The sequence below is a fragment of the Paroedura picta genome, chromosome 8, assembly GCF_049243985.1.
Source record: "Paroedura picta isolate Pp20150507F chromosome 8, Ppicta_v3.0, whole genome shotgun sequence".
Lineage (NCBI taxonomy): Eukaryota > Metazoa > Chordata > Lepidosauria > Squamata > Gekkonidae > Paroedura > Paroedura picta.
In genome coordinates, this window is record NC_135376.1 from 83,987,790 (window position 1) to 84,013,676 (window position 25,887).

The 25,887-nt window shown below is 45.9% G+C and overlaps 1 protein-coding gene across 4 annotated transcripts in view; it reads left to right on the forward strand.

The window, feature by feature from the left end:
• The window catches only part of PHYHIPL (phytanoyl-CoA 2-hydroxylase interacting protein like), a 105,878-nt gene that overhangs the window by 46,709 nt on the left and 33,282 nt on the right, over positions 1 to 25,887 (forward strand). Inside the window, exon 1 of one of the 4 annotated variants that reach the window (XM_077350653.1) lies at positions 10,772 to 10,794. The exons of 2 other annotated variants lie outside the window; for them this stretch is intronic. Coding sequence is in view for 1 of the 2 variants with exons in the window: in XM_077350649.1 (XP_077206764.1) it covers positions 12,544 to 12,727 (184 nt within the window). In the remaining variant the exon portion in view is untranslated. Of the gene's footprint in view, positions 1 to 10,771; positions 10,795 to 12,528; positions 12,728 to 25,887 lie in introns of those variants that run through there. One more of the 4 variants, XM_077350649.1, reaches the window with a different exon arrangement.

A 25,887-nucleotide genomic window follows, 5' to 3' on the forward strand; every position in this document is an offset into this window, starting at 1 on the left:
ATCAAATGGTACCTGAAGTACAACTTCTCCAGCTACGGAAAGAGCCAAAGGAAATACAGTAATGTTACAACCTTAGTTCAGTGCTCTCTTGTAGGTCTGGAAGTTTCCTGTACATATAGAGTTCCCCTGTTCACAAGAAGTTCCCCAGCAAAACCAAGAGTTATATAAGCCATGTAAGAAAATATGGTGTCCTACGGTAAGACAATGTAGTGACCAGCATCCCATGTCACACAATAGACAGCCTTAGAAGACCACCATAGAAGGCCAAGCTCCTTCCCTTGATGTGGCCTCCTAGCACTGATATCCAGTAAACACAAATATATCAGTGCTAGGTGGCATCATCAAGGGAAAGACCTTGACCTTCTATGCCTTGTATAGACCTTGACCTTCTATGCCCTCTATGCCCTCTGGGGCATTTGGTTGTCCACTGTGTGAAATGAAATTATGGCTAGGGGCAACTGAGGGACCAATCCCCCATGAATCCCTCATTTAAAATAACACTTTAAGGCTAATCTGGGCTAATGGCCTTCACTGCATCTGCAGGCAGGGCATTCCACAATTTAATAACTTATTGAGTAAAGATATCATCCTGATGGTCATCCTGATACCCAACAGGATTATGGGAGTAGGAAAGAATATCCCCACAAATGGAATGCATAGACATGGTTTTGGGCTGCTTCCCTGCCAATTTCTTGGCAGTTCCACACTTACTGTTTTTAGATGCGTTTGAATGGCAATTCTCAATTTAATTTCAGAGTCCCTTGGTTTCTTTGGTTTATCTCACTCTCTTCAAACATTTTTGGTGTACTGAGTTCTGTTGATGCACTGTGATTCAAACGTTCCCATCTCAGTGCGTATATGGGCCAACTGGAGCAGAGTTACACCCTCCTAAGCCCGTCGACACGAATGGACTTAGAAGGATGTAACTCTGCCCGGTACAAATGTCATCTCCAAATATCAGCATTCACCTTTCAAGGTTGCATTCTTGCACTTGATAATAATGCTATCGAAGGGCATTCTAAGCTTAATAAGACGTGGATTGCAAAACAAGTTATATGGAAAAGGACTGTTGAAATGTTGACCAGTGTAGCATAAAACGTAAGTCTCAAAAGGGAGTAGAAGAACCACATTGTAGGGCAATGTCTTTAAGGTGGGAATCTGTTCAGTCTTCTAATCCCTGCTTCCTTCAGTCATATATATCTCCAGCATCATCACTGCTCCTAAATTCCTAAGAAAGAATCACTGCTCCTAAATTCCAACTCTCTCTCTGATCGCATATTCTCAAGTGCGATCAGAGAGAGTTGGTTCCCTCTGTGATGTTTTTTTTTTCTTGTGAACATCTAAGAAGCCATCATAGTTTGTATGGTCACTCTTATGGCAGTTTTCTACCTAGTTCTTCCACCCCCATCCCCCAAAAAACCCTCCATATTGGCTACTGGTACATTATGGAACCAGTGTGGGATTGTGACAGTTCACATTTTGGGTATAGGCAGCCCATTACTCTGTCTAGAAGATGGAGCTGAAGGGCCTCTATTAGACCAGCTAGTTGAATTGCATGGTTAATTCCCCCACCCCACCCCCTGTGTAGCTATAACTAGAGTTTTCCATTTTAGCTCCCTTCCGTATCAAGAGGGCTCTTAGATTTCACTGGAAACCAGTGCTATGGATAGCACAGAATGTATCTCTTTTGTGGGGAGAGTGGAGGAACCTGTCATCCCAAACTTTTGTCTTCTTGGCCCTTTCCTTGCCTGTTCCTATTGTGTGCCTTATGGGTATACTATTTTCTCTTGTTCTTGGCTCATGTGCTTCGGGTCCTCCTGATTGTCCCCTTCCTTGTGGCCAGGTCTCTTGAAGTCTCTCCTCTGACATCAGTTGTTGTCCTCTCGGTGGTAGTTTTGGTTGCTTTTTGCTGAGTAGCACTTTGAGGCTGGGGGGGAGGAGCCCCTGTAATGGGGGGGGGAGGGCTGGGAACATTCCATTTTAAAGCCTGTTCTTTAAATGGACAGATGGAAATCGGGAGGGGGGGTCTTTGCTTGTTCTCAAACAGCACATTAACTACTAAATTGCGGGACTGTGTTGAGATGGGATTTTCTTGGGTACCCAGGTGTGTGTGTGTTTTAATTGGATTAGTGATGCTGATCGTTTTCTGCCTCTTGATGCTCTGGTCATCATACTTTATGGGGTTCTTTTTCCCCCTTGCATTTCTGGGGTGTCAGAAGCTGCTTTAGAAGCCATAGTTGTCCAGAAACATGGATAAAAAGGTAATCCCATTATCTCTCAGCTGTAAACTCAATCCCACTGTCATAAAACATTAGCTGCTTCCATGCCGTATCCCAAGGGAACCACCCATTCATCTCAATGGGGGCAGGAAGCTGCCTTCGACTGAATCGGGCCCTTGGCCCATCAAAGTCCATCTTGTCTACTCAGGCTGGCAGTGGTTCTCCAAGGTTTCAGGCAGAGGTCTTTCACACCACCTACTGCCTGATCCTTTTAGCTCTGCCTTTATCACTTTATTTTAACCCTTGAGAAACCCCTGAAATATTCTTCAGGCTTCAAGATCCCCTAAAAGTGGCACCATCGTGCAGAATATGGTTGGGAAGCAGAGCTGTGGACATGCCCACTCAGGGCCCCTTCCCTTCCCACCCCCTCCAGTGGCCATTTTGGGAGGGGGCAGGTTGACATGATCATATAAGGCAATGGTTCTCAACCTTCCTAATACTGCGACCCTTTTATACAGTCCCTCATGTTATGGTGACCCCCAGCCATAAAATTATGCAAGTCTTCTTTCACAGAAATTAAACCGAAACTGACGAACGGCGTGAAGATCCATTGTTCACGATTGTATATAAATTGTTTTTTTTCTGGGGTTTCTCAGTTCAGTTCTGCCGCTTGTCCCACCGAGCTGCACCACCACCTGGAGTGCCTGGCGGGAGACGGCGTTGCGGTGAAGGCAATGCTGGAGCAGCTGGTGGCGCAGTGGCAACAGTGGCAGTTCCCCCCACCAAACTGCTCACCCTGCCACGACCCCTGTGAAAGGGTCATTTGAACCACTGATATAAAGTCATACCACCCAAACAGGGGTATACCACCCATACAGGGGAGCATTTGGCCCGGTGCACCTTGTCCACCCCAGATTTGTGCTCCTGCACGGGAGCCAGGGCAGCCAGTTTCCCAGTGCAGAAACAGTCAGAGTGACCTTTCCTCCCTGACTTGTTCTTCGTTATTTCTCTGCCATCTCCTTGCCTTTCAAACCTCCATGTGGCCTCCTGAGAAGCATGGTTTGGATAGATCATGACCGATAATCAATAAACAAACAAATTAATATTTTCTTTATATACTAACTTATCCTGGTCTGCTCAGGGCAATTAGCAACAGCAATAAAAAAATTAACATTCATCTAAAAAATGCCTCCTCCTATAACTGGATTTTCAGATGGTTAGGTGGATAGAGTTGACTAGAAAACTGGACCCAAGAGTGATTGCCAGTGGTATTTCATCAGATTGGAGGGAGGTGAGCAGTGGTGTGCCCCAGGGCTTTTCAATATTTTCATCAATGATCTGGGTGAGGGGGTAGAGGACACCCCATTACATTTGCAGATGACATCAAATTGGGAGGAGAAGCAAACACCCCACAAGATAGACATAGAGTTCAACGAGATCTTCACAAGCTGGGAAAATGGGCAAATGAGAACAAGATGCAATTCAATAAGTCCAGAGTTCTACATCTGGGTCACTCAAAAATGAGAAGTATGCATACTGGATGGGAGATACACTTCTGGGTAGCAGCATGTTTGTGAACAAGATCTTGGGATACTTGTGAACTGTGAGCTAAATATGAGCAGACAGTGTGATGTGGCGGTAAAGAAGGCAAATATAGTGTTGGGCTGTATCAACAGAGGCATCATATCAAATCTCAAATTGTAAGATGCCATAGTCCTGCTGTATACTGCATTCATCAGACTGCACCTGGAGTTCTGCTTGCAGTTCTGGAGGCTTCACTTCAGAAAGGATGTGGACAAAATTGAGAGGGTGCAGAGGAAAGCGCCTGGACCTGCTGACCCCTACAAACACATTAGGGAGAACGGGGTTCAGTGAATCATAGGAAGAAGAAGTAGATAAGTCCCACTCTGCAAGTTTTTGTAATGACCCTTGGATGCACATCCATGATGGACCCAAAGCAGAAGGTGAAGTCCAAAAGTCCAGAAGTACCTTTATTGGGATTCTAGGGGAGCAAGGACAGAAACTTGCCATTACAGAGGAACTTGGCCGAAGACGCCTCATAGAGTATTCCAGAAACAGATATACACTAAACCCCCATGGGATTTGCACTCCAAAAGGCATTCTCACAGAAAGGCTGTTTTATCTAAACTACAAAGTGAAACCATTCTTCAAATGTCTTAGCACCCAGAAGCGAAGAGCCAGGCAAGGTCATTTCCATTCCTGATAACACTAAGTGCCAACCATAAAAGACAATGGGGGCAGAAGGAACAAGGGATTGGGGAAGGGTAAACAGGTACCCTTGAGGGCCCCCTCAGCTGAAGGCATATACCTGGGCTATGGTAAGTGACAAGTTTACTCCATGAGTGAATTTCATTGGGCACAAATCACAGGTTGTGTCATGATTCAGCCCTCAGCACAGGAAGGGAGATGAGGAATCAGTTTGATTATTATCAGTTTGATTTTGTTTTGGATCCAAACATAATCAGCAAACAGCCCGAAGCACAGTCTCTGGAGAGAGATTCTACAGAAGATTAATTTCCTGATAAAGAACCTCCCACACCTGAGCCATCAGCACTGCACAAGTACCCAGCTCACCTGAAGTACATATACCATTAGAACAAAAGAGCCAGCAGCAAAGACAAGACTTCAAAGAGAGATGACGTGGTATTCATCTATAGGCTACCTATTGCAAGGAAGTGGAAGGAGAAGAGAGCTTTTCACAGGATGAGGGCTGAATGCAGGGACTCAGGTTTGCAACAGCAGGTCAGAATGTTGCACAGGGCCCATCTGGTCTGCTCTGAAACCCTAACCCCTGCCTGTTGGACTGCTTCCAGACCATGCCTTTACCCTCCGCCTGCCTTGATGTTTGGCCGAGTCTCTGACCATGCTCCTGAGGGCTGCCTGCTTTGACCTTGGACTGGATTCTGCCTGCCCTGACCTTGCGGTGCATCTCTGACTTTGAACTGGAACACCCTGGTGCTATAATAGTCCTGCTTTGCAGCACAGGTTCCACAAGGGGGCCAGACAATGGAGAAGGTAAAGTGATTCAGCTTCTCAGGAAGTCATGACACTCCATGGTTGGTCATGGGCTAATTGCTTCCTCCAGCCTACCCCATCAGGACAGCCCACTGGATATTGCCTGAAACTCTCAGAAGGAAAGACAAGACACAAAGGTGAGAACTGCATCCAATCTATAAGGCTGAGCTGGCTTAAATGAAGTTTGTTTGAGCTCAGGCTGGGGAAGGACCAGGGATTGGGCAGTGCATGGATGGGATCCGGGCATTATGTCTCTAGGACTCGTGTGATCCCTTCTCAAATGTGGTGGTAGAAAGTGCTATTAAATCGCAGCCCAAGTTCACATGGGATTCTTTTCAAACCCCTCCTGTGGTTAGAACGCACAGGTCAAAACGAGTTGTTTTAAATATACTTCTATCAGAGTTTCTGAATTGATTGATGGGAAGGGGCATTTAGAGTTGCTTTCCCAAACATTCCTGCAGTTTACAGGGCTTGTAGGATTTTAATTTGGCAACTTCACTACATCGCTTTGCCATATAGAATCTAGTGATCTTGGCCTTGGAAAAGTTGAGTTTCGTTTTCTCCACATTCCCTCCGGTAATGATCGTCCTAAATCTTGTGTCCCTGATAGTTTCTCATGGCAGAAACTTCTCTTGTTTCTGCCTATTTAGGGAATTATATAGGTCAATATCTGCTACGGTTGCCAACCTCCAGGCAGGGCATGAGGATTTCCCATTAGGACAGCTGATCTCTGAGGACAACGATCAGTTCCCCTGGAGAAAATGGCTTCTCTGGACTGTATGGTATTACACTCCATTGAGGTTCTCTCCCAAACCCTACCTACCCTCCACAGGCTCCACCCCCAACATTTCCAGGTATATCCCCATCAAACTTGGCAGCTCTACTGACTACCCTGACCTGGATTGCCTAGGACTCACCTGATCTTCTCAGATTTCAGAAGCAATGCAGGGTCAGCCTTAGTTAGTAGCCCTCACCTGGATACTCCAGGAAAGTCCGATCCCATCTAATCTCAGAAGCTAAGTAGCCCCCCACTGCCCCGCGAGTATTTGGATGGGAGACCTCCATGGATTTGGGTGGTAGTTCTTCCAAGGTCACAATGCCAAGGAAGGCAATGGCAAACCGCCAGCAAACATCCCTTGCCTGGCAGCCAGACTGTCCTCAAATCTCCCAGCTACAACACATGCACCTTACAATCAATACATCATCATAAGGACTTGGATGAGCGAGCACAGAGGAAGTCCTGGGTTGCAAAGCAGGAGGCACCAATGGGAAGCCACCTCTGAATGGGCCTTGCTGGAAAACACTACAGCATCACTTTAACAACGCTTCCCACCCCCAATGTCCCATTGTTCCAGCTTACATCACTCTGTGGAAAGTTCCCATTTGCAACTTGTAGCTGAGAAGGGAAATATTCTCCAGTGCGCATGTGCGCGCGCACACACATACAGCTTTGGTGCGATAGAATTTGTCACACCTCTTCTCTGACCTTGGAACTATTTCTTTCAACATGTCACAATGCGTTCTGGTGCTGGTAGCGGAATCAATTTCCAGCGCAGTGTTTTTAGTCCAATCAGTAATCAATGTTTGTTTTATGGTTAGCACAAAGTGTTCTTTTCTCCGTTCACGCTCGAATGCAGGCGCTGTTTTGCATAGATAGATTTGAAAGCCATAATTGGGCTTTAAAGGGGAAAAAAATCTGCTGAAGGCTTTGGCAAACCATGACACTCTTCCCAAAGATTAGGAGAGGTGATGTATTTTGCGAGTTGTTTTTATTTAACCAAGTTTCTGACATTTGTTCCTACCAAGTTTGTGACTTCATCTGAATATTCTTGGAATTTTTCCTATTGGGATCCATTGTTGTTTTTCTGGATTCTCTTAAAAGGCCATCCTTCCCTCCATGAGCAAGTCAGGAGTATAACTAAAGACAGAGTAAAAACAAATAGATCAGAAAGCTGGGAGCAGGAATAACAGGGGCAAACAGATTATGTGGGGCTCAAAATACATACGAGTTCCCCCCTGCCAAAAAAAGCAATTCAGTAAGAAGTACGGAGTTCTACAGCTGGGTCGCAAAAATGAGAAGCGTGCATTCTGGATGGGAGATATGCTTCTTGGTAGCAGTGTGTGTGAATGAGATCTTGGGGGTACTTGTGAATTGTAAGGTAAATATGAGCAGACATTGTGATGCAGTCCTGTGATGCCTCTGTTGATGCAGCCCATCAAAATCACCAGATGTCATAGTCCTGCTGTATACTGTACTGGTCAGATCCCACCTACAGTTCTGGAGGATTCACTTCAAAAAGGGCGTGAAAAAAACTGAGATGGTCCAGAGGAGAACAATGAGGATGAACCGGGGCCTGGGGACCAAGCCCTATGAGGCAAGGCTCAGGGACTTGCTCAATCTGGTGAAGAGGAAATTGAGAGGGGACATGATGGTTCCTTTGAAGCTAGTTTGGTGTAGTTAAGAGTGGGGGCTTCTAATCTGGTGAGCCGGGTTTGATTCCCGACTTCTCCACATGCAGCCAGCTGGGTGACCTTGGTCTAGTCACAGCCCTGACTGAGCTAATCTGGTGAGCTGGGTTTGATTCCCCACTTCTCCATATGCAGCCAGCTGGGTGACCTTGGGCTAGTCCCAGCCCTGATTGAGCTGTTCTGACCGAGCAGTAATATCAGGGCTCTCTCAGCCTCACCAACTTCACAGGGTGTCTGTTGTGGGAAAACGAAGGAAAGGTGATTGTAAGCCACTTAGAGACTCCTGGTCAAGGAAAGTGGCATATAAAAACTAACAACCACTACTACTACTCGTCTTCGTTGTCTAGTATTTGAAAGGTTTTCACTTGGAGAAGTGCAGGGAACAGTTCCTATTGGCAGCAGAGATTAGGACTCACAGCTGTGGGCTACTTGTATAACAGTACCATCAGTAAAAAAAGTTAACAGTCAGAGTAGTTCAGCAGTGGAATAGGCTTTCTAAGGAAGTAATGATCTCCCCCTCACCAGCAGCCTTTAAGCAGAGGTTGGGCAGCTACTTCTTATGGGTCTACTTGCAAAGAATTCTTTGAATGCAAGGAAAGGTCTCCAAAGTCAAAAGCTTAGCTGAAAAACTCAGAGGGGAAATTCTAGTAAAAGTACTGGGTTTTCGATAGAGAGCTAATCCGTACAGTATCTGGCAACTAGAGCAGTCATTTGGCAGAGAGAATTTGCAGAGTCAGGTGAATACTCCAAAATGAGGCCAACGTGTGAGGTGAAACCCTCTAGGGAAGAGAAGGTGGAACCCTGCTTAGTTGTAAGGAGAAATCAAGGGTATATTTCCCAAGGGATATGTGTGTGAGAGGTAGAGCTCTATTCACCTCAGGAAGGGAGAAGGGTGTGGTTTATCCATAAAGGGAGGAACTTGTGTCATAAGCTCAGTATGCCAATCAGAAAGTGGTTCAATGGAACCCATCAAGGCCAAGCTAAAATAAAGGTGTCTTAGGGAAAACACAATAAGGAAACTTCTCAGTTAAAAATAAACCTTAACATAGAGTCATAGAATCATAGAGTAGGAAAGGATACTAGGGTCATCTAGTCCAACCCGCTGCACTATGCAGGAACTCACAACTACCTGCCCACCCACAGTAACACCAATTTCATGCCCATGATTCCCCCACGCAAAAATTCTCCAGAATCCATCCTGGCCTGAATGAACAGCCTGTAATTTAACAACTTCTAACTGAATAAGAACTGAATTGTGGATTTATTTTAAGAAACACATGCTTGATTCCAACCATCCTTCCCTCATTGCACATAAAATCTTCAATTTCTCAGCATATAAAAACACCTCAGTACCATTCTGACTAAAGGGTTTGAGTGAAAAGGCAGTTCTACTCCTTCCCAGATGCTCCACAAAACCAAAGAGATTGAACAGTGACAGTGTGGGACAGGGAGCTTCAGTTTTGGAGGGAAAATTTACCTCGGTGTGGGCAAGATGCCAATATTGTCCTTTCTAGAAGCTCGGATTTTTTAAAATTAAAAATGCTAAGACAGGACTCTGCAGTTTTGCAGACGTCTCCCAAATTGCACGTTGAACCCACAGGGCGTTTTGCATCATTTGGTGTGCTTTAGTGAAGACCGTTCACATACTCATCTTCCCTTGAGGCAGTCTTACAAATAAATCACAAAGATTACCGACCCACAAAAAGTATGACTGCCCCCACAGCTTAGTCATATGTAGCACATTAGGTAAAGGTAAAGGTATCCCCTGTGCAAGCACGGAGTTATGTCTTCCGTACCATACATTGTACATGAGTCAGCAGTGTGACTTGGTGGCTAAGAAGGCAAATGGGATTTTGGGCTGTATCAAATGGAGGTTCGTGTCCAGATCATGGGAGGTGATGGTACCGCTTTACTCTGCTCTGGTTCGACCTCACTCGGAGTCCTGTGCTCAGTTTTGGGCACCCCCGTTGAAGAGGGATGTAGACAAACTGGAATGTGTCTAGAGGAGTGCAAAGATGGTGAGGGATTTGGAGACCAAGACATATGAAGAAAGTTTGGGGGAGCTTGGTCTGTTTAGCCTAGAGAGGAGACAACTGAGAGGGGATCTGATAACCATGTTCATGTATTTAAAAGGCTGCCATATAGAGGATGGAGCAGAGTTGTTCTCTTTTGCCCTGGAGGGACAAACCAGAACCAATGGGATGAAATTAGTTCAAAAGAAATTCTGTCTAAACATCAGGAAGAAGTTCCTGACAGAGCAGTTTCTCAGTGGGCTTCCTTGGGAGGTGGTGGGTTCTCCATCTGATGAAGAGGCAGATTCTGTGAAGGCAAAGGGGTAGCAGGTTACAGGAGATGAGTGATAGGGATGTGAGTGTCCTGCATAGTGCAGGGGGTTGTACTAGATGACCCATGATGTCCCTTCCAACTCTATTATTCTATGACTAGTAATCAAGCACTCTGCCCTTGAAATGCAGCAGGCGCTAGCGGCCGGCAGACCCTTCCCGGAGTTGGTGGGAGCCTTAGGGAGCCCTCCCCCCCTGCCGCCGTCAGCGCGTCGGGCCGTCTTCGCCGGTGTCGTTGTGGCCGTGTCCAGTGGTGTGTCCACGCTGTCACCTAACTGTGGTCGTTGGGGTGAGGGAGATGTCCGTGGGCAGTTGGTGGCAGGCGTAGAGCGCCACCAACTGGGCGAGTGTGCTGTGGGCCGGGAGAGAGGTTGGTGGGTGGTGGTGAGGCTGGTGGGCATCCTTTTCACGTGCTCTCCCCCACGTTGGTTGTGGTCAGCAGTTGCCGTGGCAATGTCTCCGCAGCGCGGGCTGGCGCTCCTGTAGGCGGCGATTGTCAGTCATGAGGAAGGGGCCTATCGGCACCCTTCCTCATCACAGACAGGGCCCTCCTTAGGTGCCCTTAGCCGATTATTTAATCTGCTCTGCAGGAGCGGTTTAAAGATTCTATGATTCATCTCTGTTACCTGGAGACGAGCTATAATTCCAGGAGATCCCACCCCAGCTCCCAGGTTTTCCTCAGGAGTTATCAAATACGAGGACTGGACTGTTGGATTACAGTTTCCCAGGTACTCAAAACCTGAGATGCCGGCACAAAAATCTGCCAAGGAATGTTCTGGATGTTATCGTCTCAATCTTTCTTTCTTTCTTTCTTTCTTTCTTTCTTTCTTTCTTTCTTTCTTTCTTTCTTTCTTTCTTTCTTTCTTTCTTTCTTTCTTTCTTTCTTTCTTTCTTTCTTATTGGCATGTTCATAAGGATTCAGGAATGATCGGGGGGGGGGGTCATTAAAACGTCAGTAGAACGAGAAGAAGCCATAGTTAAAACCGAATGAGCGGAGTAACATTTCCTCCTTGACCTCCAGACAAATTTACAGCAAAAAGGCTCCGCTGTCTGATACGTTATTCTCGAGAGGTCCTTTCATGTGTGTTTGAGTGTTTCTTCAAATGTGCTTCATTAGTGGTGACGTGGGTGTGTTGGCCCTTGTGGTATTGTAAAACAAAAAAGAACAATTATTGCAGAATTGTATTCAGGGTGTCTTCAGACTGTTTTAATTGCTGCTTGTACAATAAGGATCCCCTTGGCAGCGTTCAAAGGGAAATGAAAAGCAGGCAGCATTTTATAACCTGCACAGGCAGATCAGTCTAGCTCCTTTGCTACTGTCTAACAGGGCTACACTCTGAAACAAGCCCTGACCTGGATGGGCCAGGCAAGCCTGATCCCGTAAGAACCCAGAAGCTAAGCGGGGCTGACCCTGGCTAGTATTTGGATGGAAGACCTCAAAGGATTTGGCAGGTACTTCCTACAAAGAACACCAGGGGTCATGACACCGCTGCAGGCAATGGCAAACCACCTCCCAACATCCCTTGCTGATCTGAGCCCCTGATTACACTACCCATGTCATACCTGGTAGCTTTAGGGGTGGAGCTGAGCATGGGCGGGATTTGAGGCAGGGAGGGGCTTCAGTGGAATCCACCCTCCAAAGCAGCCATTAGCCATATGTTATCATCCATAAGGGGTGTAACGTACCTGAGTTTGGGGTCTGCTGTAAAAAAAACACATTGTTTTCAAATTCCTGCACATCTCTACACATGTTCAAGAACCCTGCCTTTGTCTGTCTGTCTGTCTGTCTGTCTGTTTGTCTGTCTGTCTGTCTGTCTGTCTGTCTATGTATCTATTTATCTACACTTTTGTGGTTAGATCATTAGAGAGTATTATACTATACTGTGCCTCTCCACTTGCTCTTGGACTACAATTGCCATGAGCCCTGGTATTGTCAGGGGTTCATGATAATTGTAGTCCATGGACACCCAGAGAGCCACAGATTAACCACTCCTGCTTTAGAGGAATTTACATATGTATCTTGAGAAGTGGAATGGAACAGTTTCATAGCAGGTGTGCTTTGTGTAGTGGTTAGGAGTAAGGACTTCTAATCTAGCACAGGGTATCTGTTGTGGCGAGAGGAAAGGGAAGGCGACTGTGAGCCGCTTTGAGACTCCTTTGGGCAGAGAAAAGTGGCATAGAAGAACCAACTCTTCTTCTTGTCACTGAGAAATCAAATTATCAAACTGGATGTGAATGAAAAGATTATATCTGAAGATTATATCTCGGTCATTGTTGAGAGTATTCCTTAGAATCCTTTGCTGTACGGCCTCTTCTCCGAGTGCCACGTCCCAACGACCTCCGCGTGAAGGTTCTTTTGACCGTTGGTCAACTGTCCTTGGTGGGTGGGGCAGGGGCAGCGGAGGCAAGTGGCCGTGAGCAGGTACGATCTGTCAAGAAAGGTTTCTGTAGCGAAAGAGACCAGCCACAGCAATAAAATGGCCACCCGGAGAGACCTCACCTCGAGGATTACTGCCGTCAGAGGAAGCCCCTCTTCTCCTGAGGAGAAATTGCTCCTGGGTGCTGATGCTCAGCTGGAGGCATATAACCAAAGTTTCTTCCTTACAGCCCAAGCTCTAGCTGTCGCAGTGCATCTTTGGAGCCAGATGTTGGGGGCTACTTGTGAGTAGGTGGTACTTGTAGTCTCATGTATCCTATTCTGGGATGTTCCAGTCAAGATGGTTTGTGTGATGGTAGAAAAGAGCAAGCCCTAGTGCACCTTAAACACTAACACAGATTTGTGAGCACAGAATTAACATGTACAATGGACATTTACAGTCCATATAAAAGTTGCTCATTAAACTATGAGCAGTATTACTGCTCAGCAGTAATAGGTTCCCCTTCGTTCAAGGGCTTAGACCCACTCTCCTCGGTCCCCTTTCCTGCCTCTGTCCTCTGATCCATAATCAGGAAGTCTCTCTTTTGTGTGTCCTGCACATGTAATATCCAATTACCACAAAGTGCCAGTGTTCCTTACTCCTGTAATGATGACAAGAAGTCACAGGGTGTGTCTAGTTGCAGTTTTATGTTGCTTGGTAGAAGGTCATGTCATTTCTGTCCTTTAAATATCGGTTTCATGCCACTTGATATTCTCGAGTTTTTACCCCCCCCCAACCAAAGTCGTTTTTCATTGCATAAATGTCAGTCTACACAGTTTTCTCACTTTCCCTGTTCTTTTTAATTATTCGAAAGATATCCACCACCTTGATAATCTGTGGGTCTGGTCACAGATTGTATCCTACCAGAAGCAACTTTATATTTTGTTGATGATGTTTTAATCTCTTGCTTGTTTTGTGGATGTGTCCTGCCTTGGGCATTTATAGGAGAAAGGCAGCTTTAAATGTAGCAAAATATTTTAGAAAATGAACCAGATGTGCCTATAATTCAGCTCTAGAGCCATGTTACGTTTCTAAATTCACCCAGCGTGTCACTTGCCCTTGCAAAGATCTGACCATCAGGTAGGCCTGGTGTTTTTAAGCCTGACAGAACAAGATTGTATTTATTAAACTGGTCTGGGTTTCAGATAAACCCTAAGTGAATCATAGAATTAAAAAAAAATCTTAGTTGCTTGAGGATGGCAACAGCTGCAAAGAAAATAAAAATTTCTGAGAATAAGGTTGTGGCAGATTATGTGGGAACACATAATATGATTCCTTCCCTGGCACCACCTTGCCACCTGTCTTCTGCCGCCAGGTCCCTTCCTAAGTCCTTGGCTGTGGCTGCAGGAGGAAGGGGCATGGGGCAGCTGGCAAGAGCTGGCACTGGGCCTCGGCTATTGCACCACTGCCGCTTCTGCCGCCATTGCCACCACCTCTGCCACTGCTGCCACATCTATTGGTGTGCTCTCTGGGGCAGGACAATGGACATCACACTGATGTGTTCCCACATCGAAAACATGTTTAATTTTCTATTGGCAGTATAGGAGAAGAACATCTGCAAACATACCTGGGAGAAAATATTATAAAATACACTTTTGTAAATTTCAATATATATGTTAATTTCAGCTCCCCTTGTCAATTTCAGCTCCTTTTACCGAATGCACACAAGTGCTCCTCTGCAGCACTTGCTGTTTATAAGAGGAAAGCAAAGGATTAAAGTGGGAGTATCTGAATTCCTACCAAAGCTTTCCTGCTTCTGTTTCTCTTCCCCGACCCTTTGGTTATGGGTCATGGTAACCCCACTTGCTGGACCATGAGCCTCCTTTTTGTTAATTTTCAACTACTAGTGCAATTGGTTTTATACCTCATTTTTTTACTACTCAGAGGTGTCTCAAAGCGGCTTACGGTTGTCTTCCCTTCCTCTCCCTACAACAGAGGTAGGTGGGCCAAAGAGAGCTCTGAGAGAACTGCTCTGTGAGAACATTTGGCTGCATGTGGAGGAGTGGGAGACTCAAACCTGGCTCTCCAGATTAGAGGCCACTGCTCTTAACCACTACACCAAGTTGCCTCTCAAAGGGTACCCACAGGACCAAAAGGTTTGGAGACCCCTGCCCTACTGTTTCTTTCCCAACTTTTCACTACCCAAAATAGCCGAAGTAGCTTTCCCTTCCTCTCCCCACAACCTGTGAAGTAGGTGGGCATGAGAGAGCTCTGAAAGAACTTTGACTGTCCCAAGGTCATCCAGAAGGTTTCATTAATAACAAGGCAGTTTACACTTGCCTTTCCTTCCTCTCCCCACAACCGACACCCTGTGCGGTAGGTGGGGCTGAGAGAGCTCTAAGTGAACCATGATGGATCCAAGGTCACCCAGCTGGCCTCATTAGTCTCAAAATGACTTACAATCACCTTCCCTTCCTCTCCCCACAAGAGACATCCTGTGAGGAAAGTAGGACTGAGAGAGCTGTGAGAGAACTGTGACTGGCCCAAGGTCACCCAGTTTGCTGCATGTGGAGAAGTGGACAATCTAATCTGGGCAGAGTCTGCAGTTACTTTTTTTATTCCATTGTCAATCCTGTTGAATCCAGATCACTTTGAACTTGAGTCTTCCTCTTCCCCCCCTCTCCATTGAAACAGGAAAGTCTTCTGCACGTGGTTAGGGAGGCTCAGAAGAGGGGGGGGGGCAAATGGAGACTCTTTCTTTGTTTTCTTGAAGGGGGGAGAGGATCCAAGAAGTCAGAGGAGGGAGGAAAAAAATATTTTCTTTTCTTGAAGGGGGGAGGGGGAATGAAGAAGGCACACAAAAAAATCCAAGGCCGACAGAAGTTGAGAGAAATTAAGGGCTTCTCCTTTAAGGCAGGCTTGTCACATGACCACCTGTAGCCAATCATGGGTCCTCTACCACGGAGGAGAGCCCAGATTCAAAACAATGCAATGTTCTGAATATATTCAGGATTAAAAGCACTCCAAGATAAAGCACAATAAAGGTAGGGTGACTCCAGATCAATCCTTCTTGCTGCAGAAGGAAAATTAAAATCGCCCCAAATCCAAATGGAAATCGCATTCTGTGTAGAGGGCAGGAACTGAATCGATCTGGGGTTGGAATAAAAGCCCCGTGCAGTTTACACCCTGGTTCCCCAGATTAGAGGCTACCGTTCTTCACCATTACACCAAGCTGGCTCTCAGAAGAACATCTGAAGTTCCACCACAAAGAGGAGATCAGAGTTTCCTTACTCCTCATCCGTGTTAAGGTGTGGGCCTCCCCCAGCTCATTTCAGCCCAAATTACTGGGTCACATTCTTGGATGTCTCCTGAAAACTCTTAGCCAATTTTCCTAAAGGATGAACTATAGGAAAGGATGAACTACAGTCTCTGTAACTGTCACGGCATCCCCTTGGACAACTGTGCCAACGACAGTCTTGTGCCTGGCAACAGAGCAGTCTCAGCCCACACCTCTACAGTCAATGGCCCCTGGGTGGAAAGCCAGGAGGGTTAAAATCCATTTAAACCCCAGTTTGTGCCTGCAGTAGCACTGTGCTCTTTTGGGAAGTTTTCTCTTGAAGCTAGTGACAGTTTTCTCTTGAAGCTTGAGTCAATCGGTGCCGATAGAAACAGGACAAGAGTCCCCTGTAAGGTTATCCATGGTGTTCTTCAATCAACTTCGTTCTTTAGATCATTTCTTTCGAACTGACAAGAAAAAGAGAATTCATGAAGGCAGGAGAAGCTATTTTATGGGTAGCTTTTTGTTGTTGCTGCTGGTTTGTTTTTTGGTGAGGCAGGGGAAAAATATCCTTTCAAGAAGAACTCTAAATCTTTGGGGACAGGAGTCCCTGGGGTAAGCGGAGAAGCTATGCGTTATTTATGGAGCATAGGCTTGCTGCCTTTGAAAAAAAGAGCTGGGAAGCATGATTTACGCGGAAAGAGTTTGACAGGTATGAAGAACTTGAGACCATCCAGGAACAAATAAGCTCCGTGCCTCATAGAGAATACCTGCACTGCAGGTGTTTGGGTTCTGTTCCTATTGCGTATAAAGCATTTCCCTATCCTCTTCCTGCTCTTCTGCACTACCTAATATACTTTTTCCTTCATCTCGGGATCCACAGGTACCTGGATGCCAGGTCTCCTGAGTGATTGAAAGCTTGAATTGCATGCTGATGAATTTTCAGATACGTTCCCTACCAGCCCCATCTTAAGAGAGAACTCCTGAAAATTCCGAGTATTCATTGCACACCTGGGCCTCCCATGTGTTCGAAGCACAGCACATTTTGGGTGGGTCTAGGCTTAGTGAGCCTTTGTCAAGAGCCAGTTTGGTGTAGTGGTTAGGAGTGCGGACTTCTAATATGGCGAGCTGGGTTTGATTCCCTGCTCCCCCACATGCAACCAGCTGAGTGACCTTGGGCTCGCCACAGCACTGATAAAACTGTTCTGACCGAGCAGTAATATCAGGGCTCTCTCAGCCTCACCTCCCTCACAGGGTGTCTGTTGTGGGGAGAGGAAAGGGAAGGCGACTGTAAGCCACTTTGAGACTCCTTCGGGTAGAGAAAAGCGGCATATGAGAACCAACTTTTCTTCTTCTTCTGAATTACCCTCCTGGTCAAGGAGAGGTACCTGGACCTACATGGCCGAGGCTAGCCTGAGATCATCAGACTTCAGAAGCTAAACATGGTTGGCCCTGGTCAGGATTTGGGTGGGAGACCAGTGGGGAAGTCCAGGGTTGCAGGCAATGGCTAACAACCTCTGAGCATCTCTTGCCTTGAAATCCCTGTGGGGTTGCCATAAATCAGCTGAGACTTGCACTGCCAAAGAGGAGATGGAGCAGCTTAGTAATACCTGGGGTGCATCACAGGTAAAGGTGTGGGACCCGTTATTTTGTCCTTACCCTTTCTGCATTAAAAAAAGAATGTGCAATGCAGACACATAGCTTCGTGTTGTGTGTGGTTTTACCGGCTGAGTCAGTTTGCAAAGCTTGATCGGAGCTAAGGCAGTGTTGTGGGACGAGAATCTTGCGTCTGAAGAGAATGCAGAGGCAGAGTCTCAAACTGCCTGGTTTGTCTTGGGATTTATTTTTCCTTTTACTCATCCAGCTCGTCCTTCGCCATGACCTCTGTCAGCAGAGTTCTGTGCCACTTCAGCTGTTCGTTATCCCAAATCCTCCTCGATTGTCAAGACTGATGCTTTTTCTGGACCAGCGAGCGTTTAACGCTGTCTGATCTCCCAGCCATGATGAGGAGAGGAGCTGTGCAATTGTAAACCTGGGTCTGCCCTGCTAAATCCATTGCAGTCAATGATCCTGGAAAGGTATAGCTCTGTTTAGGATTGCGTTGTGGGAGAGCCCTGCCGGTTCTGGAGCTGTTAATTCCAGCTCCCCTCCCCCAGCTCATTCTGGCATGACCTCCTTTCCCTTACTTGGTTGGAGTTAGCCAGGACTAGTGTTCTGTCTGCACCAATACTTTCACTAACCATGTTTAACACCAAACCATCGTTTCCAGTAACCATGGTTAAAACAACTTTCAGCTTAACTCAGGCTTTCTCAACCAGGGTTTCTAGACAGCCTTGGGTTTCCCAAATGGGTGGGAGTTATCTTTTTGTATATCTTTAATTTAAAAAAAAAACATTTATTGGGTGATGTGACCATATATGTTCATGTTGATGCACCCATCCATCCCAGAATGATGGGCCTGGAGGGGGTGGAAGGGGAGGGGCTCCAGGTGGTGGGCAGGTACACAGCTATGCTTCCAAACCATATGTTTCATGATCACACCATTCTGGGGGTTTCTCAAAGCCTGAGGAGTGTTTCAGGGGTTTCCTCAGTGGTTAAAAATGTGAGGATCAGCTCCCCTGGAGGAAATGGCTGCTTTGGAGGGCAGTTATACAACATTGAGGTCCCTCCCTGCCCCAAATCTTGCCCATTCCTGGCACCATCCCCACCCCCACAAATCTCCAGGTATTACCCAAACCAAACCAAACCAAACCACACACAGAGAGAGACATATATCTGCGTTGTAGACATTTTTTCCATCTCTCACCAGGGGTGATTTTTCAAGTTGTTTCCCCGGCAGGTTCCTTATAAGCAGCCTTTCTCTTTTATCATTCTTCAGGCTTCAAGAAACCCCAGACGTGGTGCCATCATGCAAAATATGTTTAGGAAGCAGAGCTGTGGACATGCCCACCTGGGGCCCCTCCCCTTCCCACCCCCTCCAGGCCCATCACAGGCCATTTTGGGTGGGGGGAGTAGGTCAATGTGTCCATATATGGTCATACCACCCAATAAATATTTAACAATTTTTTAAAAAATATATCTAAAAATAAATTAACTCCCACCCATTTGGGAAACCCTTCCAGGGCTATCAAGAAACCCCAGGGCTTCACAAAACCCTGGTTGAGAAAGCCTGCTCATAAGGTTATTGGTAGTTCTTTAAAGATAAGACCAATAATGGTGGGCTGGGTCCTCTGAAACCAAGCTTTCCAAATACTACTGATCTTCCTGGAGAGGTACAGTCACAAAGGAGTATAAGCTAATGCCATGTAGATTCAGGTGGGTCGCCAGGTTGGAGTCCAGCGACACCTTTAAGACTAGCAGAGTTTTATTCAACTTTTGGATGTAAGCACACTTACCCCTTGAATAGAACTCTGTCAGTCTTAAAGGGACCATTAGTCTCAACCTTGGTTCTGCTACTTCAGACCAACTCGACTTCCTTCCTGACTCTCTCTTTGTGGAAGGCACCACATTAAGCTGCATGGAATGGAACTCCACATTTTCCTTATGTCTGAGAGAGTGTGCGTGCATCTGAAAGCACCTTAAATGGAATGTTGTTGGCCTTAAAGGTGTTGGTCTCCTAATGTCAGCTCATAACCACCCCCACCCCAATGGGCATGAAGTTCCCAAGGTGACCTTGAACGAATCAGTAGAGTCTCCCTCGCTGAGTAGTTGTAAGGCTAAATGGTGGAAGGGGCACTATGTCCCCCCCCCCCCCCAAGCTCCTAGGCAGAAGAGGAGATTAAAATGTACAAGATAGGTGGTGTGATAGGAAGAGCCGTGCAAGAAACATGGGGAGGGGCTTTGAAATAACCAGTCACAGCTTGAACGCTGGGCAGAAGGAAGTTAAGATTCTGACCGTTGGTGGGTTTAGTCAGCTTGAAATTGGAGGCGACTCAGAAGTACAGGCACCTCCACACACACTAAATGCCCTTACAATCTACTTTCAGATCCCCTTGCAAATGGCCGTTGAAGCAAATTGAAATGACATTAGTTAGCATGTAGGAAGGCTTAAGGTTTGTGCATGGTTAGGTTATGTAGGAGTGTGGCTGAAAGATCGGTATGGGCATCAGACCACGGATTAACTTCATCCGTCTTGGGAAACTGAGTATAAAGAGGGATTCTAGTAGTCCTGCAAAGTTTGCCAGGTCTGGTTTGCCACTTAGTTGTAGCAGCGGACTATACTTATATGAAATCAGCCTGCCTAGGAATGACCATTTCTTCCTTTGGCAGACACAGTTGAAAACCTGACATCCTACATCTCCTTGTTATCCCACAACCTCCTTCCCTACATCCCCCCTCAAAAAAAAAAAAAAACCCTTTAAGATCAGGCAGTTTGATTAGGGTCCCTGGCCCCAAAGAGATAAAACCAGCGTGACCCAGGGCCAGGTCCCAGCGGGGTGGAATGGTCTGCCTGAAGAGATCTGGTTCCTCTGGGATCTCAAGCAGTTCTTGGTGGGCCTGTAAAATGAGCTGTTCCACCAGGCCTGTGGTTGATGCCGGGAACTAAACGATGTCATGAAATGCTGGCCTCCCCATTGGAAGCACCAACTGGAAACATCCTCCAATTAGAACCTCTCCAAACCGCAATTAATCCCCAGAAAACAGAAAGTGGTTTTAATGAAGACACTGTTATTTATTGCTGAATGGTTTTATTATTTTTTACTTTGCATTTTTTAAAAATGTTGTTCACCACCCCTAGCCAGCAGGGCAGTATATCAATGAAATATTTATATATTATTTATCATAGAATCATAGAATCATAACAGTTGGAAGGGGCCATACAGGCAATCTAGTCCAACCCCCTGCTCAATGCAGGATCAGCCCAAAGCATTCTAAAGTTAACCTCAGCTTGTATCTGCTGAATTAGCCTCAGCTTGTATCTGCCAAAGGCAGCTCCGATGCTTCAAAGTACCTACCCTGCAAATCTTGTTGTTCTCTAAGGTACTTGTTGTTATCTATTCAGTTGTGTCCGACCCTTGGCGATTCTATAGGAAAGTCTTGGCCATGTGCCTCTGTCTCTGACTGCTTCTTTTAGTTGGTTCATGGTCATCCCTCTAAGGTACTACTGGATTCGAATCTAGCTGTTCAGTTTATATGATTTGTTTTAAGGAACGTCTTGTTCATTTAAAAAGAAAGCCATTGGGTGCCTGTCAGTTTGCTTCATCCTTTCGCTTATTGGTGGGTTCTGCCCAGGTCCAGATTCTCTCTCTCTCCCATCTTTCAGAATTCCCCCTTGGAATCTCAGTGGAGTGGATTAGGCAGCAAATAACAGGAAGTATTTGGGGGACGTGTCAAGCCCAAGCAAAACTGTTATGGGAGACTCTTGTAGTTTCTTCTCATTTAGGTGACATGGTGATGCCCAGTTTGGCTGACTGGTGGTCTTACCAACTGGGGCCTAAAATTTGCCCTGAATCCTCTTGAGTGTGCAGGGATTCTAGGGTAGATGTGCCCAGCAGATGTTCCTAGACCAGCTCTTTTCAATTTTTTGACTGTGGAGAAGCCCCTGAAACATTCTTCAGGCTTCAAGGACCCCTGGAAGTGGTGACATGCCCCTTCAGAGAAGTGGGTGTGGAATTTAGAGGCGGGAGCCAGGCAATCGATTGATTGGCCATTTGCCATTTCCATTTTGGAGAAAGAGACGAGGCCCATAGTGCAACAGGGGGAGTGGGGCTCCAAGGATGTCAGTGGCCATCCAAACTGCTGGGAAAGACTGCATAACCCCTGGGGAGCTCTTGTATAACCCCAAGGCCTCCTGGAACCCTGGTTGGGAATCTGATAAACAAACAGATGCAGAACATAAGAAATGTAGAAACCATGGTTCCAGCAACTGGCTAGATTAAATTGCAGTTCGTTGAAGTAAAAGGTTTATTTATTTTTCCTGGATAAACCAGTTCATTGAGTCTTTCTTGAGCAGACAAACGTTCTCTCCCTAGTCAGTTTTTGCCTGCAGCCCAAGTGTCTTGTGCTTTCTACCTTCCCGGCGTGCTTCTTTTGAAGCGCTATGAATTTCATGGCTGGGGAAACTAATGGGAAGCCAGAGACAATCAGGATTGGCATTTAAAAAACTCTGCGGGTCCATTAGTCACTCATGCCCTTTCAAGCAGAAATCCGTCTAGAGAATGACCTTGTCCAACCGTGAGATACCACTATTATGCAAGAAGAATGATCTGTTTTGGCTGCGGGGGGGGGGGGGTCAGAGCAGGGTGTTTTTGATGGTTATTGTATCCCAGGCTCCATGCCAGTCAAAAGTCCATCGCTATGGGAAGGTGATCAGATCAGAATTTGAGCAGTGCTGAAATTATTCCAGAGGTGAATTCTGGACAAACAGAGAGCTAAAACAGATGAGCAAAAACCCCTGCTGCACAATGCTATTGATGGACTGGACTATTCCAGTGCCTGCTTCTAAAGGTTTGTAACAGAATGCAAAGGAGGGAGGGGAGCCAAGCTTAGTATCTCCTACCTTGGAGGGCAGGAAGGATTGTATGTGTGGAAATGTTCAGGTATCCCGTCCCCCACTTTAGAGCCCAACAGGATTTCTGGAGTATGCCCCCAAATATCTTGTTGGTCTCAAAGGGGGACTGAACTCCAATCCAGCTCTTATACTACTGACCACTATGGCTGCATCCATGAGCCAGTCCCCCTCGCTCAGCTGCTGATACACCATAGGTGGCTTCTGGTTACCTGAGACCTCTCCCTTTTAGTCTTCTAGCCCCAGCAAAGCCAGGAATGTTAAATTGGAGAATTGGCACCAGTTGCTCATTAAACCGGAAACTTTCAGAAAATTACCATTGCAAGTAAGCATGATTATTTAAAATGCTGAGACTTAAGCATACCGTACATGTCAGTGTACTTATTGCTCCTAAGTAAAATGAACATTCATCCGGGCATATCATAGGCTGGTAAGAGAATACTCATGCACTGTATCATTATTTCTGGAAGCTTTTAATGCTCTTCTGGGTATAATCCATAGGACCCGTTGTGAGAAGATTTATGGGGTTATTTACATCTACCTTGAGCAAAATTAATTTATTTCCCTGTCTAAATTGCTGGTTCCTGCATTATGTTACCGGTGTAGCCAATAGGGATATATGCTTGCAGCTTGGAAAATTGATAACTTCATTTAAAAAAAAAACATTCTGGCATCCCAGACTCTGCACCTACTGAATGGCTCTTTTTGGTGGCCAGAAAGTGGCATCATAAGCAGAAGTCTGGCTGATAGTCACGTTGACTGGAAAAAATAATTTCCAGCCCTTGGGGCAAAGTAAATGGTTTTGTCCCAGCTATTTCCGATAGAGGTTCACCCACAAATATGGTTGCATGTTCACCCACATGTGAGCTGGACTGTGAGGGTCACATTATCGATCCAGAATTTCCCATTGCTTGTTTGTCTTCCCCATAGGATATGCCTTGTGAGACTTTTGGAATGTGAGCTGGTGGAACAACTCATAAAGATATTTTCACCATCGTCTCTCTTTCCTCAAAAGCATAGCAGTTTGCTTCTGGTGACACTGCGTTGTTTTAAGCCAGTTTCAGTCACCTTTTATTACCATCAAACAAGGAACAATACATATCGTCGTTCGATGACAGGATTATGAATTCCTCTTAAATGCTCCTCAGGCCCCTTACAGAATGATGGCTCACAGGTTTTGTGTGAGGAAATCATAAAGGTGAACTTGGTTTGAAAGCAGTGCTTATTTATAGCATGGCTGTTCCAGCCTGTTTCTCCCACACCTTGAGTCTCCTCAAAGAATGACCCTTAGTCCTAAAGCAGGGGTAGTCAAACTGCGGCCCTCCAGATGTCCATGGACTACAATTCCCAGGAGCCCCTGCCAGCATTCGCTGTCCTAAAAAAGCTGTCCTAAAGGAACTCATATCAAGATGGGTTGCTGGGATGACTCTCTTTATGAACTCAGGCTTCCTCAAAGAAGCCAGTATTGCAAGACCCAGGAGGAGGGCCCACGGGCCCAAGTTTAACTTTATTCAATTGTGCATGGCCACTGTCCTGTCTTGTCAGATCTTGGTTGGGTTGACCCTGGTTAGTTCTTGGGTGGGAGACCACCAAGGAAATCCAGGCTTGTTAAGCAATGGCAAACCACCTCTGCTTTTCTCTTACCCAGAAAACCCTATGAGGTTGCTAAATGATACTTTCCAGCAATCCACAACCGATATAACTTCTGTAACTGGCAGAGATAGGATGTTGATAGCAGATAGAGAGGCTTAAGCAGTGGGAAAGAGCATTTCATCTGGCAAGCAATTATGTGTTGTAAATGGGGGGGGGACCTTTTTGAGGTGGCAACTCTTGTCTTCGTGATTTGATGATTTTTTCCCATTATTTAGAATGTGTTGCATTCAGGGCGTGACAAACAGTTCAGTGGTAGAAAGATTCATGGAATGGGAGACATACCTAGGTCATGTTTATTTATACTACAGCCTCCACAGTGCATATTTGACTGCCCTGGCATTCACCCGAGCATCTGTAGCTCCATGAGGGAAGTGAGAGTTACATTTACCTCACAGAACTACAGCTGCCTGAGAGGAAGGTTTATTAAAACAATTTGATACTGTGGTGGAGATATGCCCTCAAGTTAGGGAAAAGGGTCGCCTCATGAAGCAGGGCTGTCTGAAGAAACGGGCTCCGGCTCACAAAAAACTTCTGCTGTAATAAATTTCTTCGACATTAAAGGGCGCCACTTGTTATTTTGGTTGTCCGCAGTACGTTGTTTTCCATTCGGTTCTTCCTTAAAAAATTCCAGTCAAGATTAGTTCTCCCTTGTCGTTGGCAGAGGAGGTGGATGATGCCAGATGCTTATTCTTCCATTGTATCCCATCATGGATGTGCAATATTTTACATTAACTTGTTTTGTTGTTGCTGTTGGGTTCTTGATGCTTAGTGCCTTGCAACTAATGGCTGTGGGGCATGGCTGATGTCACCTACAGGCAAAATTTGTGGAGGTAAGGACAGAGGATTGCTCATACCTTGGCATCAACTCTGAGGATACCTCATAATGTCCAGCACTTTTATTCTTTTTATCAGCTTGTCTTTTTTATCAGCTTGTTGTTGCTGTTCAGGCAGTGAGTTCATTGCGAAACCGAAGGCAAGGATCTTGACACTAGAGAGTCTTTTGCTGGTACCCAGTAAAAGTAGGAAGCGTATCAGTCCTAACTGCTATAAGGTGGCTTCAAGAATAAAATCTGAGCTGAAACTCCATCGGGAAGGGCAGCCTATCCCAAGCAGATATCTCTAGAGGACCAACAAATGCCACAGGATACCTTTTATTAGCACCAACCCTAATGGTACAAAGTCAGGGGCAAGTGTTTTGAGTTCTCCAGGGCTCTTTGCTACAAAACTAGGAAGGTGGGAGGAGCGGGTCTCTCAGGTTATGAACTGAAGAGCTTGTCTTGTCAGCATCTTCTATCCAGTGCTGAACAGGCACGAAGATTTAAAAGGGTGCTGGTGTCAGGTAGCTCACCTGTTATTCTGGGAGGAAGAAGTAATAATAAAATAGGTTTCCTCCTGTCTGAACACCCAGCAGGAGTCTAAATGGCTCCCTTACTGCAGTCTGATACATCGATACTTCATCAGCTGAGAGCAGAAGAGAAACTTGGCAGTCCTTTTGTTAATTAATTAATTTAGTTAACTTTGTTTACACTCTGCTTTTCTGCCCCCCTGAAGACCCAAAAGACTTAACAGTGTCTCTTTCCTCTCCTCCGTTTATCTTCAAACATCAACCCTGTAAGGTAGATGAGGCTAAGAGTGTGTGAGGGGCCCAAGTCATCCAGCAAACTTCCATGCCAGAGTAGGGATTTGAACCTGGGTCTCCCGGATCCTAGTCCAACTCTCTAAACAGTGCATGTCTCTTATCAGTGCAAGAGGAGGATAGGCTTGGAAAGAGGACTAGGGGCTCTAAAAGAAATGGCAGTCTTAGTCACTACAGAGAGTGGCTACTCTAGGACTTCCGTTTCTCTTGTTTCACACTACAGATACTAGGAGAAATTGATAATTGCTTGTAAGGGAACTAAAGGCCTAGACTCTCATTAGAGATTGAAAGAAACCTATGACTGTGTTGTATTTTTCTCCTTGACGCCATGAAAGACTTTAAAGGAGGAATGATATGAGGCTGGAAATCTAAATTTCCAAATTTAATATT